Here is a 16,080-nt window from a genome sequence, read left to right as displayed (position 1 = left end):
ACGTAGCCATCAGCTTCTTTTTGATCTTGGGGTTTTCGGTCCCTTTTCAAGTGTCTTTTAATCCAGATTCCAGTAAGACTCCCTTCGAAACCGAGACACGTTTCGGGTGAGAAGAATAACGTGTAGTTCAGAGGTGTAGTCGCAACATTAGCAGCTTAGCTAAGGTACAAACGCACGGATGACTCACTGGGATGCATGACGTCATTACAGGCTCTCACTCACACTTCCTCTCCGATAACAGATCAATGCTCACAGATCACTCGGCAGTTACGCAGATCAGGGATCGGACAAATACCACAGCAGCACATTATGACTTCTTCATGACCTCAAGCGTGACTTTGTACAGGAACAATTACGGGTAATTTCAGTGTCACTTCGGTGGCCATTATCACAGGGGATAGGCCCCGTGAGTAGCTACTTCACATGAAAGCAGGACGTGTTCGTAGATTTGTTAAATTAGGCTTTTTTTTTAAAGACAAATCCCTTCTCGTCTGGTGGCTTGCAGCACCTCCGGGGGAGGTGACAAAAAGCTACAGTCAACTTGGACGGTTTCCAGCACCACCAACAGAACAGGAAGTCACATTATGAGAAAAAGAAAAAACATGTCACAGCCTCACCTATCCAGCTTTTGCGTGATCACCAATGATGATGAGTTTCTGGGTGAATCCACAGGGTATTGAACAAGTGCAATTAAGCGTTGCACTAAAACATTGTCGGACTGATGATGAACAACTCTAACTGCCGACAGTCTGGTAGAGATTTAGGTGTGTTATGCGAGGAGCAACTGAAGCCTCAGGGAGGAGCAGGCAACGGGCGTCTAGTAAGGTTATTTCTTTCTAACGCTACACCCTTAGATATTTTTTTATCAGAATTTATCAGATTTTGCTCAAAAGTCTTTGTACATATTTCACAAATGTACTCCTCAAGACCTGTAAATTCAGCTGCCTTTACCTCTTGCAGAGATTGTAAATGCATAATGACATTACTTAACATTACAAAAGAGTAACTAAACGGTGCATACTTGCACTCTCTTATCAAACGCAATGCTCAGTCCATTAAAAGGCACATTCTCTGCCTTTTCAAATTCAATCTGCAGATCAACGTCTTACTCAGGCACTGGTTCTGAATTTACATGTGAATCTCACCTCTGAGGCCGGACATGTGAAACAGTGCCGGGCTGTCATGGTAGCACAAAGGGTTTGTTTTTTAAAATCAGTCTCCCCACGTTGCTAATTCAATTGTCATCTTATTTTGTTCGCCACCAGCTAACACTGAATAAATGTGAAGTGGCAGGTATCAGCCATATCCTTGGCACGCACCGGTTGTTCTCCTTAAGTCATGAAGATGCTGACTATTTTATTTGGATACAAACAAATAAAATCATCATTCCATTAAGCAAATAAATGCCTGACGTTTACAGATTTTATCGGAGAGTTTAATGCATTTTGTATGGAGTCAGTTATCAATAGCAGCCATTTCCGCTCCCCTTCCCTGTCTCTCTCTCTCTCTCTCTCTCTCTCTCTCTTCACTTTGTCACAGAAAATCAAACATAACACATCACCCACTCATCAAATCACTCAAGGAAGCAAACCAGCGGGAGACAGAGGAGAGAAGAGACAGATAGCAAGTGTGCATTTGTAAAAGTCAGACTTTGTTTGTAGATCTGATTGAATTGGATGCATTAAAAGGGCTCATTGCTTTTATCTCATTATGAGTGGAGCTGATACATGTGTTACACACACACACACACACACACGTAAACACACACACACACACACACATGGAGAAAGTTTTCTTTCTTACTTTTTTTTACTTATTTCTGCTGGCCTAAACGGTACCCACACACCAGGCAAACAGGACAGTATATGAACTGAATGAGAGGCAGCAGGTATTTTTTACGAGTTGTGGCCTGCAGGAAAGAGGGATGGACAGAAGGAAATGGGTTGTGTTGATTGGAGCCGAGGCCCAGGGCAGCGAAGGAGGCAGCTGTATGGTCTCATTGTGCTGCGTAGATGGGGAATAAAGGACGACGAGGAGGCGTTTCCATGGGAGTGCTGCTGTGTTCTTCACGAACAGGCGCATTCCCTTATCTCCTGCCTGGGGAGAAACAAACACTGGCAGCTCATATGAAAGGGAGTTTCCCTGGTTCTGTTTGAGCTGCATGGAGAAGCAACAGAGCCCTAATTGAATTTGAAGGAGACAGAGAGAGAGAGAGACGTGCAGGACTTAGTAGGGCCACGCTGTCCGTGTTGAAAGCAGGGAAATCTGTACATTATGTGCTGAGTCAAACCATACTTTCATTTGATTTATACAACAAACATTCACTTGTATGAAAGCAACATGTGTTAAGAGAAACACATGCTGAGTCAGTAGGTTTTCTTATATCTGTTAATGTCTACTGGCCCCAAAATGAGTATATAATACATATATAGATACTTTACATATCTCATAGATGTCATCAGAGCTTAAATATCAGGATCATGGGTTCTGGTTTACATATATTTTTGGCAATGCCATTCTGCTGATTGGTCAAATATTGGCAAGACTGCCCTCACATTCTTAAGAGATAGCTATTGTCCCCAGACATGGACTTTTCTGATCCCCTCTAGTTCAGAAAGACCATTTAGATGAACTGACAAAATCAACCCCACCACACAGTTCTTTCGTAGCTGTTCTAAAGGTTTCAGACGTATCAAACAATCTGAATTTTTAAGCCAACATGTATAAGATGTCCTTAAAGGACTCAGAAAACTGGAAATACTCTGATAGTTTCAATCTCACAATTTTTCAATCTCAGCGATTTAATAAACTGCTATGACATTTGATACACATTCATGTGCACTCAGGATGAATTATAATCACATCAGTGATCCCTTACTTTTTTATTCTTTCACCATCATCAGGTCGAATTTCAATCCGTCTAATACTTTCCTCTGTGACTCAATATCTGCAAAACCAGTGACATTCCCATCAGCCTCAATTGTACTTTGTGTTTGGTGCTAATTAGCAAATATTAATGAGCTAAAACAAGAAACAAATACCATGGTAAACATGGCCAGAGCCACTAGCATGACTGTAGACTCCCTGCTGTATCTCTCGCCTGCTTCTTGCGGTGCTGTCATGCAAAATGTCCCTCATGGGGATCAATAACATTTTTGTTTTATCCTATCTTTTCTTAATTATGCTTTGATATACACCAAGGCTCCAGCGGGGACTTTTTTTCTGTTTTATTTTAATGGTAAAAAAAAACAATCTTCCTATCCCTGCTGAAGAGTTAAAACATAAACAGCTAGATTAAATAGGGGCTTAACTGAATCGTCTTGTAGAAACACAGAGTGATAGAGGAGAAACGGTGATTGAATAAGCAGAGGCCGGGTGAGGGAGCACACAGTGGGATTTGTGTGGACAGGACAGTAATTCAAGGGAAGGAAAGGACCTTAACCTAGATCAGTATCTATCACTCCAGCAGTAAAAGAGAGCTCAACACCCACATATTTCTAGGAAGGGAGAGGGAGAGAGAAACCGAGGCCCCTGATGGGAAGGAAGGAGGAGGGAGAGAAGGGTGGAGGTGATGCAGAGACAGATACTGGACACATTTGTACGTGTGATGTTGGTTCCACAGAGCTCTGATGCAGACGGGAGGAAGACAAAGAGGAAAAGGATGTGAAAGTAAGCGAGAGACAATGACAGATGGCGGGAGAAAGGAGATCAACATGTTGAGACAGAGCCCTGGAGACACAGCCACCAGAGAAGCAGAGAATTATGGGAGTGCAAATTAAATTACACCGGAAGGGACAGTCAGGTCTGGATCTGCAGGAAACATTGCACATGGGGCTCTTTGAGTGAGCGTGTGAGTGTGTGTGCATGAACACAAGCATGTGTGTGTGTCTGTGTGATGTAAACAGGTACAAACAGAGATCAAAAGGTGTCAAGAACACATGTAGGAAAGAGTAAAAAAAGAGAAGAATAGGAAGGAAAAAAGGAGAGATAGAGCTAAACAAACTGCACGCATTCGATACCACAGATACTGCTCCCAACAATCCACGTCAATAAGCCTTTTTCACAGCGGACATTTTGATTTGTGATAGCCGGAAAAGCACAGGTGTTATTAACATTAATTCTTTTTTTATTAAAGCATCAAAGTATGACAGTGAGCAAACATTCTCAATACAAGGACCCCGTCACCGAAACATCTCAAAGGAATCTGCACACCTTTGCTTTTTCTATATCACAATATATCGGCTGATATGAGGTTTAGAGTTAAAGAAGAGGCTATGGTCTGGGACTGACAATTTAGCACAAGTGGCGAGATCTGTACACACGTTCAGGAAGTGGACTCTGAGAGCCACGAGTCAGAGCAAGTGAAACTTCCTTAGGCTTTGTACGGCAAGCCAAGCCCATTTGTTCTTCCTTCTCAAGATGTACATTGAAGAAAAAACATGGTTCCAAATATACAGTCTGCTGAGGAACTCAAACAGAAGTAAATGGTGCATGTGTTTTGGGACTATTTTAAGCCATGGGTTAATACACATTTGCAGGACTAATAAGTATTTACGACAGCAGGACAGGGGGGTTTGGATTGTCACAAAACAAAACAAAAAAAACACTACAGCGCCTATGTTGATGGAATTGAAGAAGTATGTCAACAAATGCAGCAACTGATGTGTTTTAATAGTTTTGGGCAACAACAGTGGTCTTTGACACAGAAGAGTAAGCTCTATGGGACTTAAGCTAAACTCTAGCAGCACATCGTTCTTTGTGACTAAACAAGGCCCAGTGGTATACACCGTCCTGATGAAGCTATAGCTGGTTTAAATGATAATGACACCTACTGTAACTATTTGTCCATGAAGGTTGCTAGACTAGGTAACGTGTTTCTTCTTGTGACAGTTTCCACTCTTCAATGCAAAGTTGTTATTTCTGTTAGATTCACCACTGAATCTTACCCCACATTTTCCACTTTCCCTTCTCTTTTCTTCTCGCCTCGCTGTTCATCTCTCCTCCAACCCACTAAACTTATACGACGCTGACAGCAAAAACACCGTGTGACTCATTTAAACCATATGAAACAGAGCCTTGAGCGCTCGTTCAAAACGTGGACGGAGAGGTGTTACAGGTCTGAGATGAGAGCAATAAGAGGGGTGAGAGCGAACAGCGCTAAGTATTGTTTCAAGCTGTCTAACGTCTTTTTATTGTCCAGCGGAGTGTTTCTTCAAGGAGTGGAGGTTTGTGATGCAGGCCTCGGGTGCTGTGCTTTCACAAAGGTCATACGAACACTGGAGCAGATTAGCAATTCAGATTGGGCTAAAGGGGCTAAAAGGCTGCTGTAGCCCTGCCTGCGTCTGATTACATTAGCAAAGAGTAGGAGTGCAAATGCACACTCGTGATTAGATGGCATGAGAAGGAAGCGGCAATAAGATGGTACAGGAATAACATCCATTCACACGGGCCGAACAGTGAGCTGTGACTTATGACAAACAAACAGCGCGTGATTGCATTTTCAAGGTTCGTCCACGTAGTATATTCTCCCACTAACTGCCCTTCCTCACATACACATGGATCATCAGCAATCACAATCCAAAACCCTGACCGTCTAACATCCATCTTGTAAGTGGATTTGGGTTGATGGATCTTTATGGGACAGTTTTGACTGAGTTTGAGTTGTCTCAAAACTTTAGTGTTCGGGACAAGGGGATCGGTTACGCCACAGTGAATCAAACACAGACAACATGTCAGCGCAAGTGAAAAGTCCAGCTGCCTAGCATAAATAAGGCTATACTGTTAATACAGGAGAATGCATGGGCTGTAGAGCCAGGCTAACAACAATCTCTTTTGTCCTTGCCAGTCCATCCTCCCACATCCCTACTGTCATCAACTATATCCCATGCTCTTTAAACCAGCTATTCTCAATCATGCTATTGACCCCCTACACTGCATATTTCCCATCCAAACAGGCACGTCCATCTAATTTAGCTCATCAGGTTTGGGTAAAGGTGGGAGAGCTGCAGTGTAGTGGTCTGCTTTGTTCAAGAAATTAAGTTAGTCATGGTCTGTGGGCCAGACTAATTCAAGGAATCCATACCAAATGTGCACAGCTAAAGAAACAAGTCCTCCTGAAAGGCCTTTTTGAAGGGCCTTCTTTCAGCACCTTGGACAGCGAACACAGGAGGATGCACAGCTGTCTGGAAGGGAAAAAAACTCCACCAACAGTCCACACAATGTATCCTCACCATGTTACTATTTCCAGGTATGTTTTCTTTGTTCGAGTGAGCCTCGATGCCTGAAGTAACACAAGACAGAGTGTTACTCCAGGTATGTTTTCTTTGTTCGAGTGAGCCTCGATGCCTGAAGTAACACAAGACAGAGTGTGTGTTGTCTGCGCGTGTAGATGACGTAGACCTGGGTATACTATGTTGTTGACATGCACGACATGTACTCCACAGCGGGAGATGTGTGCTGTCTGAGGCTATACCGTGTTATTGAAACAACCAGCAAACTGGGGACAATACAAAGCCTGGATTAGGTGCAGGAATCACTTGTGTGCTATTAACGATATTGAAATGAGCCCCACTCAACAGCCCTCTCTCCACTCATCTCAGGGAGCCGCGGTGCAAGACCCGAAATGTCAAACGTCCCTTCCACAGGTCACAGTTCACAAAGTAGTCCATGTTAAAAGATTAGAGAAAAAGAAAGAAGAGCAGGAGGGAGATAGAAGGATGAAGGTCTGTAGGAGTCTGCTGTCCTGTCCTCTAGTCCTTCATGCCATTGTCATGTGATGCAACTGGTTGTGCAAATCCTGACAGGCCAAATGATGCAGTCAAGGCACTGCTGCCTAATGACAGCCTGATCTCTCGAAAAATAAATACCAATATACTGCCAGATATGCCCAACGGTTGCCATGGCGACTGTGAACCCACCCCCTTAAATGCACTTGTGTGCATGCGTGAGTGTGTTTGTGTGAGTGCGCGTGCACGTGCACGTGCGCGAGCCGGCGCTGGTCCTACCTTGCATTCCTCCATGCACGTCCTAACCGAGTACGCGTCCGTCTCGTATTTCTGAACCAGCAGTTCAAACTCCCGGTAGTTGTCCTCAGCCCGCTGGTCAAGAAGCTGATAAGCCCGGACACACTTGCTGCATCCCAGCAGATCCACCCCCATGGCCATATCCAGGGTGCAATTCAAATCGTCCGGACTCGTAAACCCGTAAAACAAATCCAAAAGTGAGTAGGAATTACAAAAAGAAAGGTACAAATCGCTCAGGTTCACGTACGCCAACGGTGTCCCTTTCCCCCCTCCACCGGAGAGGCCCAGGCACACGGTCTGCGCGTCCGTGAAAGTAAAGCAGTCTTTGGACAGGCTGTCTGGATGACAGGTGTCCATTCGCCACAGAGGTTTGGTAGAATTCCCTAGAAAAATAACATCTTGCTTTCTGGCGAGACGGTTGGGGTCAGGTGATGTTTGGATGTGGTGTCGGTGGAGGGAGTTTGGGTACTCGCCCATGTCCGTAAAAGCAAGCCCCTTGTCCGACCGCTTGTCTCGGGTTCGCGTCAATTTCGCCTCGGCGCAGAACCACAAGTGATCAGAGAGCAGGACGGTGATGAACAGCAGAGAGGCCAGCGACAGTCGCCATCTCTGGGCCCGCTCCGACTCGGTAAATGGCTTCTCGTTCTCTCGGGGTGCAAACCAGTATTTTAAGCCCTCATCATGCTGCCGACGCATCCAAGCGCCCCTGGTCATATTTTAGGAAAGTGCTGCCCTGGCCGACTCCACCGCGGGGGCTGCTCTGCCACAATAGTCATTGACTTTGGGGGGGAGAACGGACTCCGGTTGGTTCTCCGCTGTAACGGTGGGGGTGCCGTGCCTCCGCCGGTCCAGGGCGCTCCTCTATCGCGCCCGCAGCAATCGGTGCTATTCCGATCCAATTAGCGTGCCCGCACAGATTAAGCGTCGCGCTGCCGCATCCCGGTTCTCCATGGCTCTCCGGGGGGAAACGGCGTCCTCTTTGACCGCATGCTCCCCTCTTCCATACCGTCCCTCCCCGGGCTTGTTCTCTCGTCGGGGGCGCAGGGAGACCAGCTGTTGCGAGCCTCTTGATACTGACGCTGCGCGTCCGCCGCCGTTCGGTTTGCAGATTCACTTAAAGGAGAGCGACGAGCCCTTTCGATGCACGCACACCGTCCGGTACCTGGGCGGAAAGCCTAGAATCCTGTCTCCCGTTGGCCATTGTCATCTTGGACCGCGGTTAAGTTGCCGCCATGTTCGTCTTGAAACACTTTTTCGGAGAGCTGGGTCGGTTTGCGTCATCTCCATCGTTGCGATAGCTCCATCGTTGCGCAGTGGCGGAGCAGCTTATTACCTATATGCACACACACACACACACACACACACATGGAGACACACACACACACACAGGGGGAGAGAGAGAGGAGGGGGGGGGGGGGTAGAGAGAGGGGAGAGGGAGCACAGACAGAAAGGTGGTTAAGGGTGTTTAGGCTGTCCTCCCTGCTCTCCATGAGTAATTGTCCCCAAATATTGTCTTGGCAGAGACACAAACACACACTTTTGGCGACATCTTGCTTTTGGTGCAGGATAGACTCGAGTCCATTCACAAGAACAGCAATGCAGGTAAGACATCACTCTGACAGTTTCTATATAGTCATTAAGATTCATTGATCCGTCCCAATTCATACAATGTAAGCTGCTCCTGAGGGGAAATCCTCCAATGACATTGTTTTGTTAGACTCAGGTTGAAATGAATATTAAGGAAATGAAGGCTTTGACAATACAACTGCAAATGAGTCAGGGTTGAGCCTCTGAGCGTGTTGAAAGCAGCTGAACAAGCAAAGGCTTGAGCTTGTAGGTTTAACCATATGATGCACCTGCTACCTGCAACCAATCGTATCAGTCGTGTTGTGTTTTGTCAGTGGGTTTAAAACAAACACATGACTTACAGTATTGCCTTGTCGTGTCCCTGTGTGTGTGTGACAGGGAGAAAAGGACAGGAGGGAGACATTGGTGCTATTGCTCTTTTAGGGTGGTGAAAGTAAATTACAGTATTTATCCCGGTCCTCGGGGCTACTAATCATTGTCAGTGAGTGCCACCAAAGAGAGTGTTGCTTAATGTTAAAGGGCTGTATCGTTACACCCATCCAATTTGTTTCAGTGCAGGCAGTGCCCCTCTGCCTAAAAATTATGCAAAAGCATATTGAATAGCGCAAGGACTTAAATGAAACTGCTTTGTATTGTGTGGATTTTTCTATGGGAGGAGAGCCCTGGCTTTCAGCACCATGGATAGCTCACCACTTACTGCTGCCCGCATGGAAGCCTCAGTTTACTCCGTTTCCTTTCAAAGAGGTTTACTTTGTAAAACTGCTCCGGAACACAACAAAATAGCCGTTTATTCCCACTTGTTGTGCTGTTGGTGGCGTTGCACCTTTTGTTGAGTGTACTCCAGAGCTGTTTGACTGGGGGAAAAGATCAGAGAGCCATTAGTGTAGGCCATTTGTGTTATGTTCTAAGTGGATGGGACAAGTCGTGTCACTAACGCAATTTGCTGACTTATCACCAAATGTCAACGGGTACTCCCACAAGGACATTCAATTTCCATGGTGTTTTCGAACCCCTTGTTCTCTGATTCATGTCCGATCGTAATGATGACTGAAAATTCCCCACGCAGGGCCTGCATTTTGGTAGGGGAGGTGACTGAGTTTTGAAACCGTGGTGGGTGTTAGGGCAAACATCTGTTGTGTCATTGCTGAGGACGCCTGAATGCTCATCATTCATCACTCATTGCTCTCACATATTATGTCACTGCTGGATGCTGTGATCACGCCCCACGGGGATTGGTGTCCTACTTCAGCTGGGATTGTCTAGCTTGCCTTTAACTGTAGTTGCTCAATTCCATGCTCTGTCTTTGACCCTAACTGTGTGTGTGTGTGTGTGTGTGTGTTTGTGTGCACCTGCACTCTTTGTAGGCATATGGATATAGGGATCATGCCAGGAGTTTCATAATACCATTTCCAGATCTGCAATTTGATTGGTTGGAGCTGAACGCCTGACTTATGTCAGCTCCTGAGAGGTGGCCAATCAACAACATACGGAGCGTGTGTCTGGCACAGCAGAGAGTTGTCAGTTTCACACCACTCCCAATGCACTGTCCCTACCTGTGTGTGTGTGTGTGTGTGTGTGTGTGTGTGTGTGTGTGTGTGTGTGTGTGTGTGTGTGTGTGTGTGTGTGTGTGTAAAGGGGACAGAAAGAGTGAGACAGAGCCAGAGACACAGGAGAGAGAGTGTATGTCTGTGAGATGAATGCAGATTGCTTCCCCCTTAAATCTGGAGCTATCACAGTAACAGTAAGGCAGACATGACTCATCCACTATCCATGCTGGGGAACGTGTGTGTGTGTGTGTGTGTGTGTGTGTGTGTGTGTCCTCTCTGAAATAACTGTACATACATACATAGAATTTAATTGTATTGTGATAAAGCAGCTCTTGCTTAATCAAGGGTAATTTGCACAGCTCATCTTTTTCTATTCAGGTATGTCAATAAAAACCAATATGTATGTCTTTGTATATTCATTATCAAAACCCCTGTTACATCTATTTTTAGATCATTGTTCTGGGCTTATCAAAGTGGAACCATCTATTTATAAATGTCTATTTAAAAAAATCGAAATCCATCAAAAACAACCAAGCCTTTTCAATACTCTGTTTGAAAGCTTTTTATGTTGTGCTGATTGCAGCTCAGTGGGGACTTAGGGTTGTCGGTTCAAGTCCCTCTGTGGTGCCAGTTTGCCTTTGTGGTCATTTCAGACGTGGCATCGAACGAGGCACAGAACCTCGGAAAATATCTCCATTAATGCTTGTTAAAGGTCCTGTTTTTTTTGTCCTGTATTGTGATTCTTGAGTGACACAAGACGCTTGACAAGATGTTTAATTACCCTGATGCTCACCATCTCGTCATTGCGATGTGTTTCCCCCAGCCGCTTGCATTGCTGATGGAGGGAAGAGGATGGAGGTGGACTGGACTGGACTAGACCGGATCTAACAGCAATCAGAGAAGGAGAGGAGAACGGGCTGAAATAAAAGAGACAGGTGACATCAGCCGGCTGTACCAACTTGTGTCAAATCGACATCCTTCACACCTCCTGCATAACGTGTCACCATGGGTATGGATCTATTTAAGTGAGTCTCTCACTATATATCTCTTCACAGCTGTCTTTAAGACTCTCTTGCTCTCCTCTTATGTACTTCTCTTTTTCAAGATCTGACGGCATTTTTTTCCTCCTTCTCAATGCCACCATTCCTCCATCCTTCTCTTCATTCCTCTCCCACTCCGCTGACCCTATTCGGCTCATTTTTGATGTGACTCTTCCTTAAGCTCTCATTCACCATCAGCCTGTCCCTCTATCCCTCAGTCTCACTCTCTTTCTGTGCGATAGAAAGAGAGTGAGAGCCAGGCTTAGCCTCTGATTGGTCAGAGAAGACAACGCCCTCAGCTTGCTGTCCCGAGTGGATGTTGACGTGACACGAGATGTGTGATGGACAGTATGCTGTATAGATTTTCAATGTATGTACGTTACTTACAGCCACTGATTTAAATGTATTCTTTTATGGTATTAAATTCAATAAAACTATTCTTGAGATCGTCTTGTATTTTATTAGATGTATTAAATAGTGTGCCTTGCAGAAAAACAGATGAATAGTTGTTGTTCACTCTGATGTATTACACAGCCAAAGAAAGTCCAAATATTGATTTCCAGCCACGGGGAGATGAATGGAAACCGATGGCTATATGGAAGGTGAAAACATCCATGTAAACGTTTGAAACATTGCACGTATGTGAGGAAACAAATGTACATTTTTTTCAGGCTAAATCGAGGACATTATGCTAATGACGGAGATACCCCCACGCTGGCCAGCTCTATCACTGCTCCGCCTTAGGGTTTTACTCTCCTGATCGATTGACTCACCCCATTTCCATTCCAGGAGTCCCTCAGCGGCTTATCAACACAGCTCACTTTCCCAAGGACGCTGCCTGTTCCCATATCCATGAGCCTGGATTCCTGGCCTTTATTCCCTGTGTGAAACCTGGAATTCTATGTTCACCCAGCCTCCAGCTTCAAAGGAAATGTGCCTGTCAGGGAGGGGAAGCTTCTACCGTGGCAAGTAATGAAGAAGACAAATACATCACAGGAGACTTGTTTGTGTTAGTATGAAATCAACTGCTGTCAAGGCACTTTGGATTATTAGCATTGTTTGACGGGCAACTTAAAGAGCTTACGTGTATCCTTTTATATGTCTATATCTGGTTTTAAATATAGTACAAATACACTATTTAAAACATTCTTGTTTAAAACAGTGCTATTACTATCACAGCACTCATATACACTCACACTGTTGAATATTCACATAACATTATGTATTTGTGTGTGTTATGGTGTGTGTGCCTTCATCCTCTCTTACCCTGATGTTACATCAGCAATAGCCGGTATGCTCTCACAGGCTGTACACATTCTCTTACCCTGGGAAAGGACTAAAACGCTGTAGAAATAATAATCACACAGTAGCTCTTCTTGTCCAGTTCTAATGGCGTAACCGCTTTTACAAAAAGACGAGTCTTTAAGCTGCCGTTTAAGATTTGTAATGGGAATTCATCCTTGAACTAAAAATGACTTTTCATGATTATGATGGTTGTAAAGGATGGTTATGATGAGGAGCATATGTCATTGATGTCTTGTGTCCTCAAATGTAATGCCTTTTAAGTCGATTTTAAATAAATGATGATGCCTATGAATATGGCTATAAAACACATCCTGAAGTATGAGATACTGAATATATGAATGAATACAAATACGTATGTGAGTCAATAGATTTCAAAGGAATAGCAGAAGAGCTAGCGCACCCTGTGGTCCCTCCGCTAACTGGAGGTCCATCACTTTGTGATCCCCTGACTCTTCATTGTCTCCCAAACCTTTTTCTTTTTCTGGGGACACACTTTTTTAAAATACAAGTCCCAACTCCCATCCACCCCCAGTCTCCCTTTCTCTTTCTCCACACACATGCCCATCAGTATGCCAGCCTATAAACGCAATAGAATATAATATATTATACCTTCTAGGCACAGTGAATTTCTGTATATGAGTTACAGTATAGGCACTATGTGTGTGTGTGTGTTGGAGTGTTATGTGCCTTAATGCCTTGTGCATGTGATTGCATGACCATATGAGCTGAAAGCAAGTGGTTCTCATGGCATCTTTGAAGTACAGAGATAATATGTGATCCATTATAGCATAAATTTATAAATTTTATTATGCCAGACTTTGAATCTAGAGTCAAGGCTTTTTCCACCACAGATAGCTATTATCTTATGTTTGCCCTGTTGGGCAAATATATCCTACTGTCCTGGTTTCCACTAGGGGCAATATTGTATCGTGTGTGTGTGTGTATGTGTGTGTGTGTGTGTGTGTGTGTGTGTGTGAGCAAAATAAGGTTAAATAATAATAATCATAATAATTAAAATAATAATAATAATCAAAATTTTACATGGACTATACATTATCTGAAGATTATTTGATCTAATACTGCACAAAAAATAAAAATGCATCAAAGTCATTATCATGGCAAAAGTGTTTAAGCTAAACAATTTCATTTGCTGCAGCATGTTTAATCAAACCAGATATATGTACACATTTCTTTCTGAGGAGTCATGATCAGCACAAAACCACGGGCCTGCATGCTCCAGATGGAAGGAGCGGGCTCCCGTAACATTAGCATCAGCACTGGTGCAAACAGCAGAAGGCCGGATTTACAGGAACTCCAGGGCCGAGACTGAGGCTCCACACCCCAGCAGGGAGCGCCCAAAGGATTTTTGACACCAAGCACCCTTGCTGTCTAGAGCAGAACCTATTACTTTCCCCCGTCTGTCTCTCCCTCAACCTCTCCCAGTCTACATCTTTGCATTCAATTCTACCGACTTAAAAATAGAGATCAAAGTGATCTGAAATGGCTGTTCTTCTCTCACAGAGCTGGTGGTTTCACTTGAATTTAGTATTCTGGAATTCCTTGAGCTTACATAAAAAATGTCATATGCTAAATGTAATGGGACAACAAATAGGGGACCTTGGATTAACCATTTATTAATGCAAAGCATGGTGAGAGCTCAGTGTGCGAGCAAGGAAAATGAGGCTGGCATTTCTAAATGCATTTGCCTCTCACTAATCTGTGCTGTCAGAGAAAAGCACCTCCTGATGAAAGGGATATGTCTGCCCCTGGATCCAACAGGAAAGTGTGTGTGTGTGTGTATGTGTGTGTGTGTGAGAGAGGGGGGGGGGATATACATATTGAAGCCTTTGAAGAACTGGGAATGAAGTCAAATTCCGGCTAACATGGAACCTGAGAAACCTCCAGCACGAGATCCAGTCACCTCTCCTCCTGCAGGAGCGGTGTATCCACAGGAATAAACGTATCTACTACCCAGATTGTGGCTGGGATGAGGCTGGAAAAAGGCCAGGACAGCCCTGCTCCAGTCCCCCAGCCTCATCTCTCTTTCGTTGCCGTCTTCTTCTCTTCCGCTTGGAGCGTTATGCTGAGCGTGAGCACATCACCAAGCAGCAACAACACAGCTCCCAGTGCTAACACTCGTGTCATCACTGACTAACTGTGTAATTGCAAGAATGATCGTCATTGCAAATTGCTTAGATCAGATACAACGATATCAGCAAAGTGACTTGTTTTGAAATAAATGTGCTTGCCGCTGCTTTTTTTTGGCAGCCTTATTGCAGCTCATTTGGTGTTTGACCAGCTCCGTTCGTTATTTCTAAGTCGTGCCAGCGCCGCCTGTCTGCTGTCAGACGGTCGCTAGCTCCACCACTTTGCTCCAGGCTGAAATATCTAGAGAAGCATCCGGTGAAACGCCATTACATTTTCAACAGACACGTTGATGACTTCTCCTCGAGTGCCACAGGCAGAATGTTGTGGTTCTGGGCGAAGCGTCTACACCACTATTGATCAGCAGCGTTATTACATGCACAGTCATGTTCCCCACATAATTGATTTTTGCTGACCCCCCTGACCTTTCATCGAGCTGACTTGTTCTTTTAACATAGTAAACATTAGACCGAGTAGCGATGTCATTGTGAGCATGTTGGCATGTTGACATTTTAATTAAGCGCACTGCTGTGGCCAAGCCCACCCTCACAGAGCTGCTGTTGGCTGCCGTGTAGCTTAGCTCCCCGTGTAGCGCTCGCTGTGTGTGGCTTTCTTGTTTTGCAAATAAAGCCGAGGTCCAATCGCTGAGCTAATCTAATATGCAACGCGGTGCTTTCCTGTGTGCGAGCCCAGGCCTGCGTGGCACTGTGCTGTACTCGGCCTAAGCCTTACTCTGCGTCATCCATCTCATCCCACAGACTGGCCGACCTCAGATGACTTTGCAGACACACTCTGCAGTCTACCAGTCACGTGCGAATCTCTCCCCCCCCCCTCTCCCTGTGGTTGCTTGTTCTACTTCTGATCACAGCACACATGCTTCTCCCCGGCAATCTAAAAATCCAAGCCCTAAGTGAGACAATCAAAGGAGGAGTGCCACCCATGAGCCACTGTTCACAAGTTGCTTTTTAGATGCGCCACTGTAAATTCTGTTAACCTAGGGCTGTGTTACATGTAAAGATTGTGTCACTCTTAATTGTGTTATCCGCCTATTTGCAGCTCTGCTAATTGCTCCCTAAAAGCTGCTTTGATGTGAAGGATGCTTGTCTCCTCTGCAGCACACACACACACACACACACACACACACTTGTGACCTCCTTCCCTCCCAAACAACCGCCCTCGTTCCACTCCTGGACACTTATTCGTCATTCTCCATCAGTCATGCTCCTTTCTGTGAGGCTCTGTAAATATCTGCCACAGACAGAGTAAAGTTCAGGATAAGGTCAGAAGTGGTAGATTCTGTACTGGCACTGCTATGTATCAGAGTGCAAACCAGAGTTTGAGAAAGTGCCCGTTGTTCCACTTCAGTGTACCGCCGTCTTATCAGCTGAGATTATTACCAGGAACACGATCTGCATTTGTTCTTTTCTCCAACGC

The 16,080-nt window shown here is 44.9% G+C and overlaps 1 protein-coding gene and 1 long non-coding RNA gene across 2 annotated transcripts in view; one reads left to right on the top strand and one right to left on the bottom strand.

Moving 5' to 3' along the window:
- nalf1b (NALCN channel auxiliary factor 1b) overlaps positions 1-7,833 on the bottom strand; it is a 64,962-nt gene extending 57,129 nt beyond the window's left edge. The window contains exon 1 of the mRNA XM_084023331.1: positions 7,005-7,833. Within this exon, the coding sequence (XP_083879457.1) occupies positions 7,005-7,736 (732 nt within the window). The 5' untranslated portion in view covers positions 7,737-7,833. The remainder of the gene's footprint in view (positions 1-7,004) is intronic.
- Positions 7,834-8,474: 641 nt separating this feature from the next.
- LOC311021973 lies at positions 8,475-12,187 on the top strand. The gene is made up of 3 exons (XR_014598067.1): positions 8,475-8,624; positions 10,980-11,181; positions 11,986-12,187. It is a non-coding gene; the product is annotated as an uncharacterized lncRNA (long non-coding RNA).
- The last annotated feature ends 3,893 nt before the right edge of the window (positions 12,188-16,080 follow it).

The sequence above is a fragment of the Eutrigla gurnardus genome (genome assembly GCF_963514095.1).
Source record: "Eutrigla gurnardus genome assembly, chromosome: 12".
Lineage (NCBI taxonomy): Eukaryota > Metazoa > Chordata > Actinopteri > Perciformes > Triglidae > Eutrigla > Eutrigla gurnardus.
This window is presented reverse-complemented; position numbering and strand designations above follow the sequence as displayed.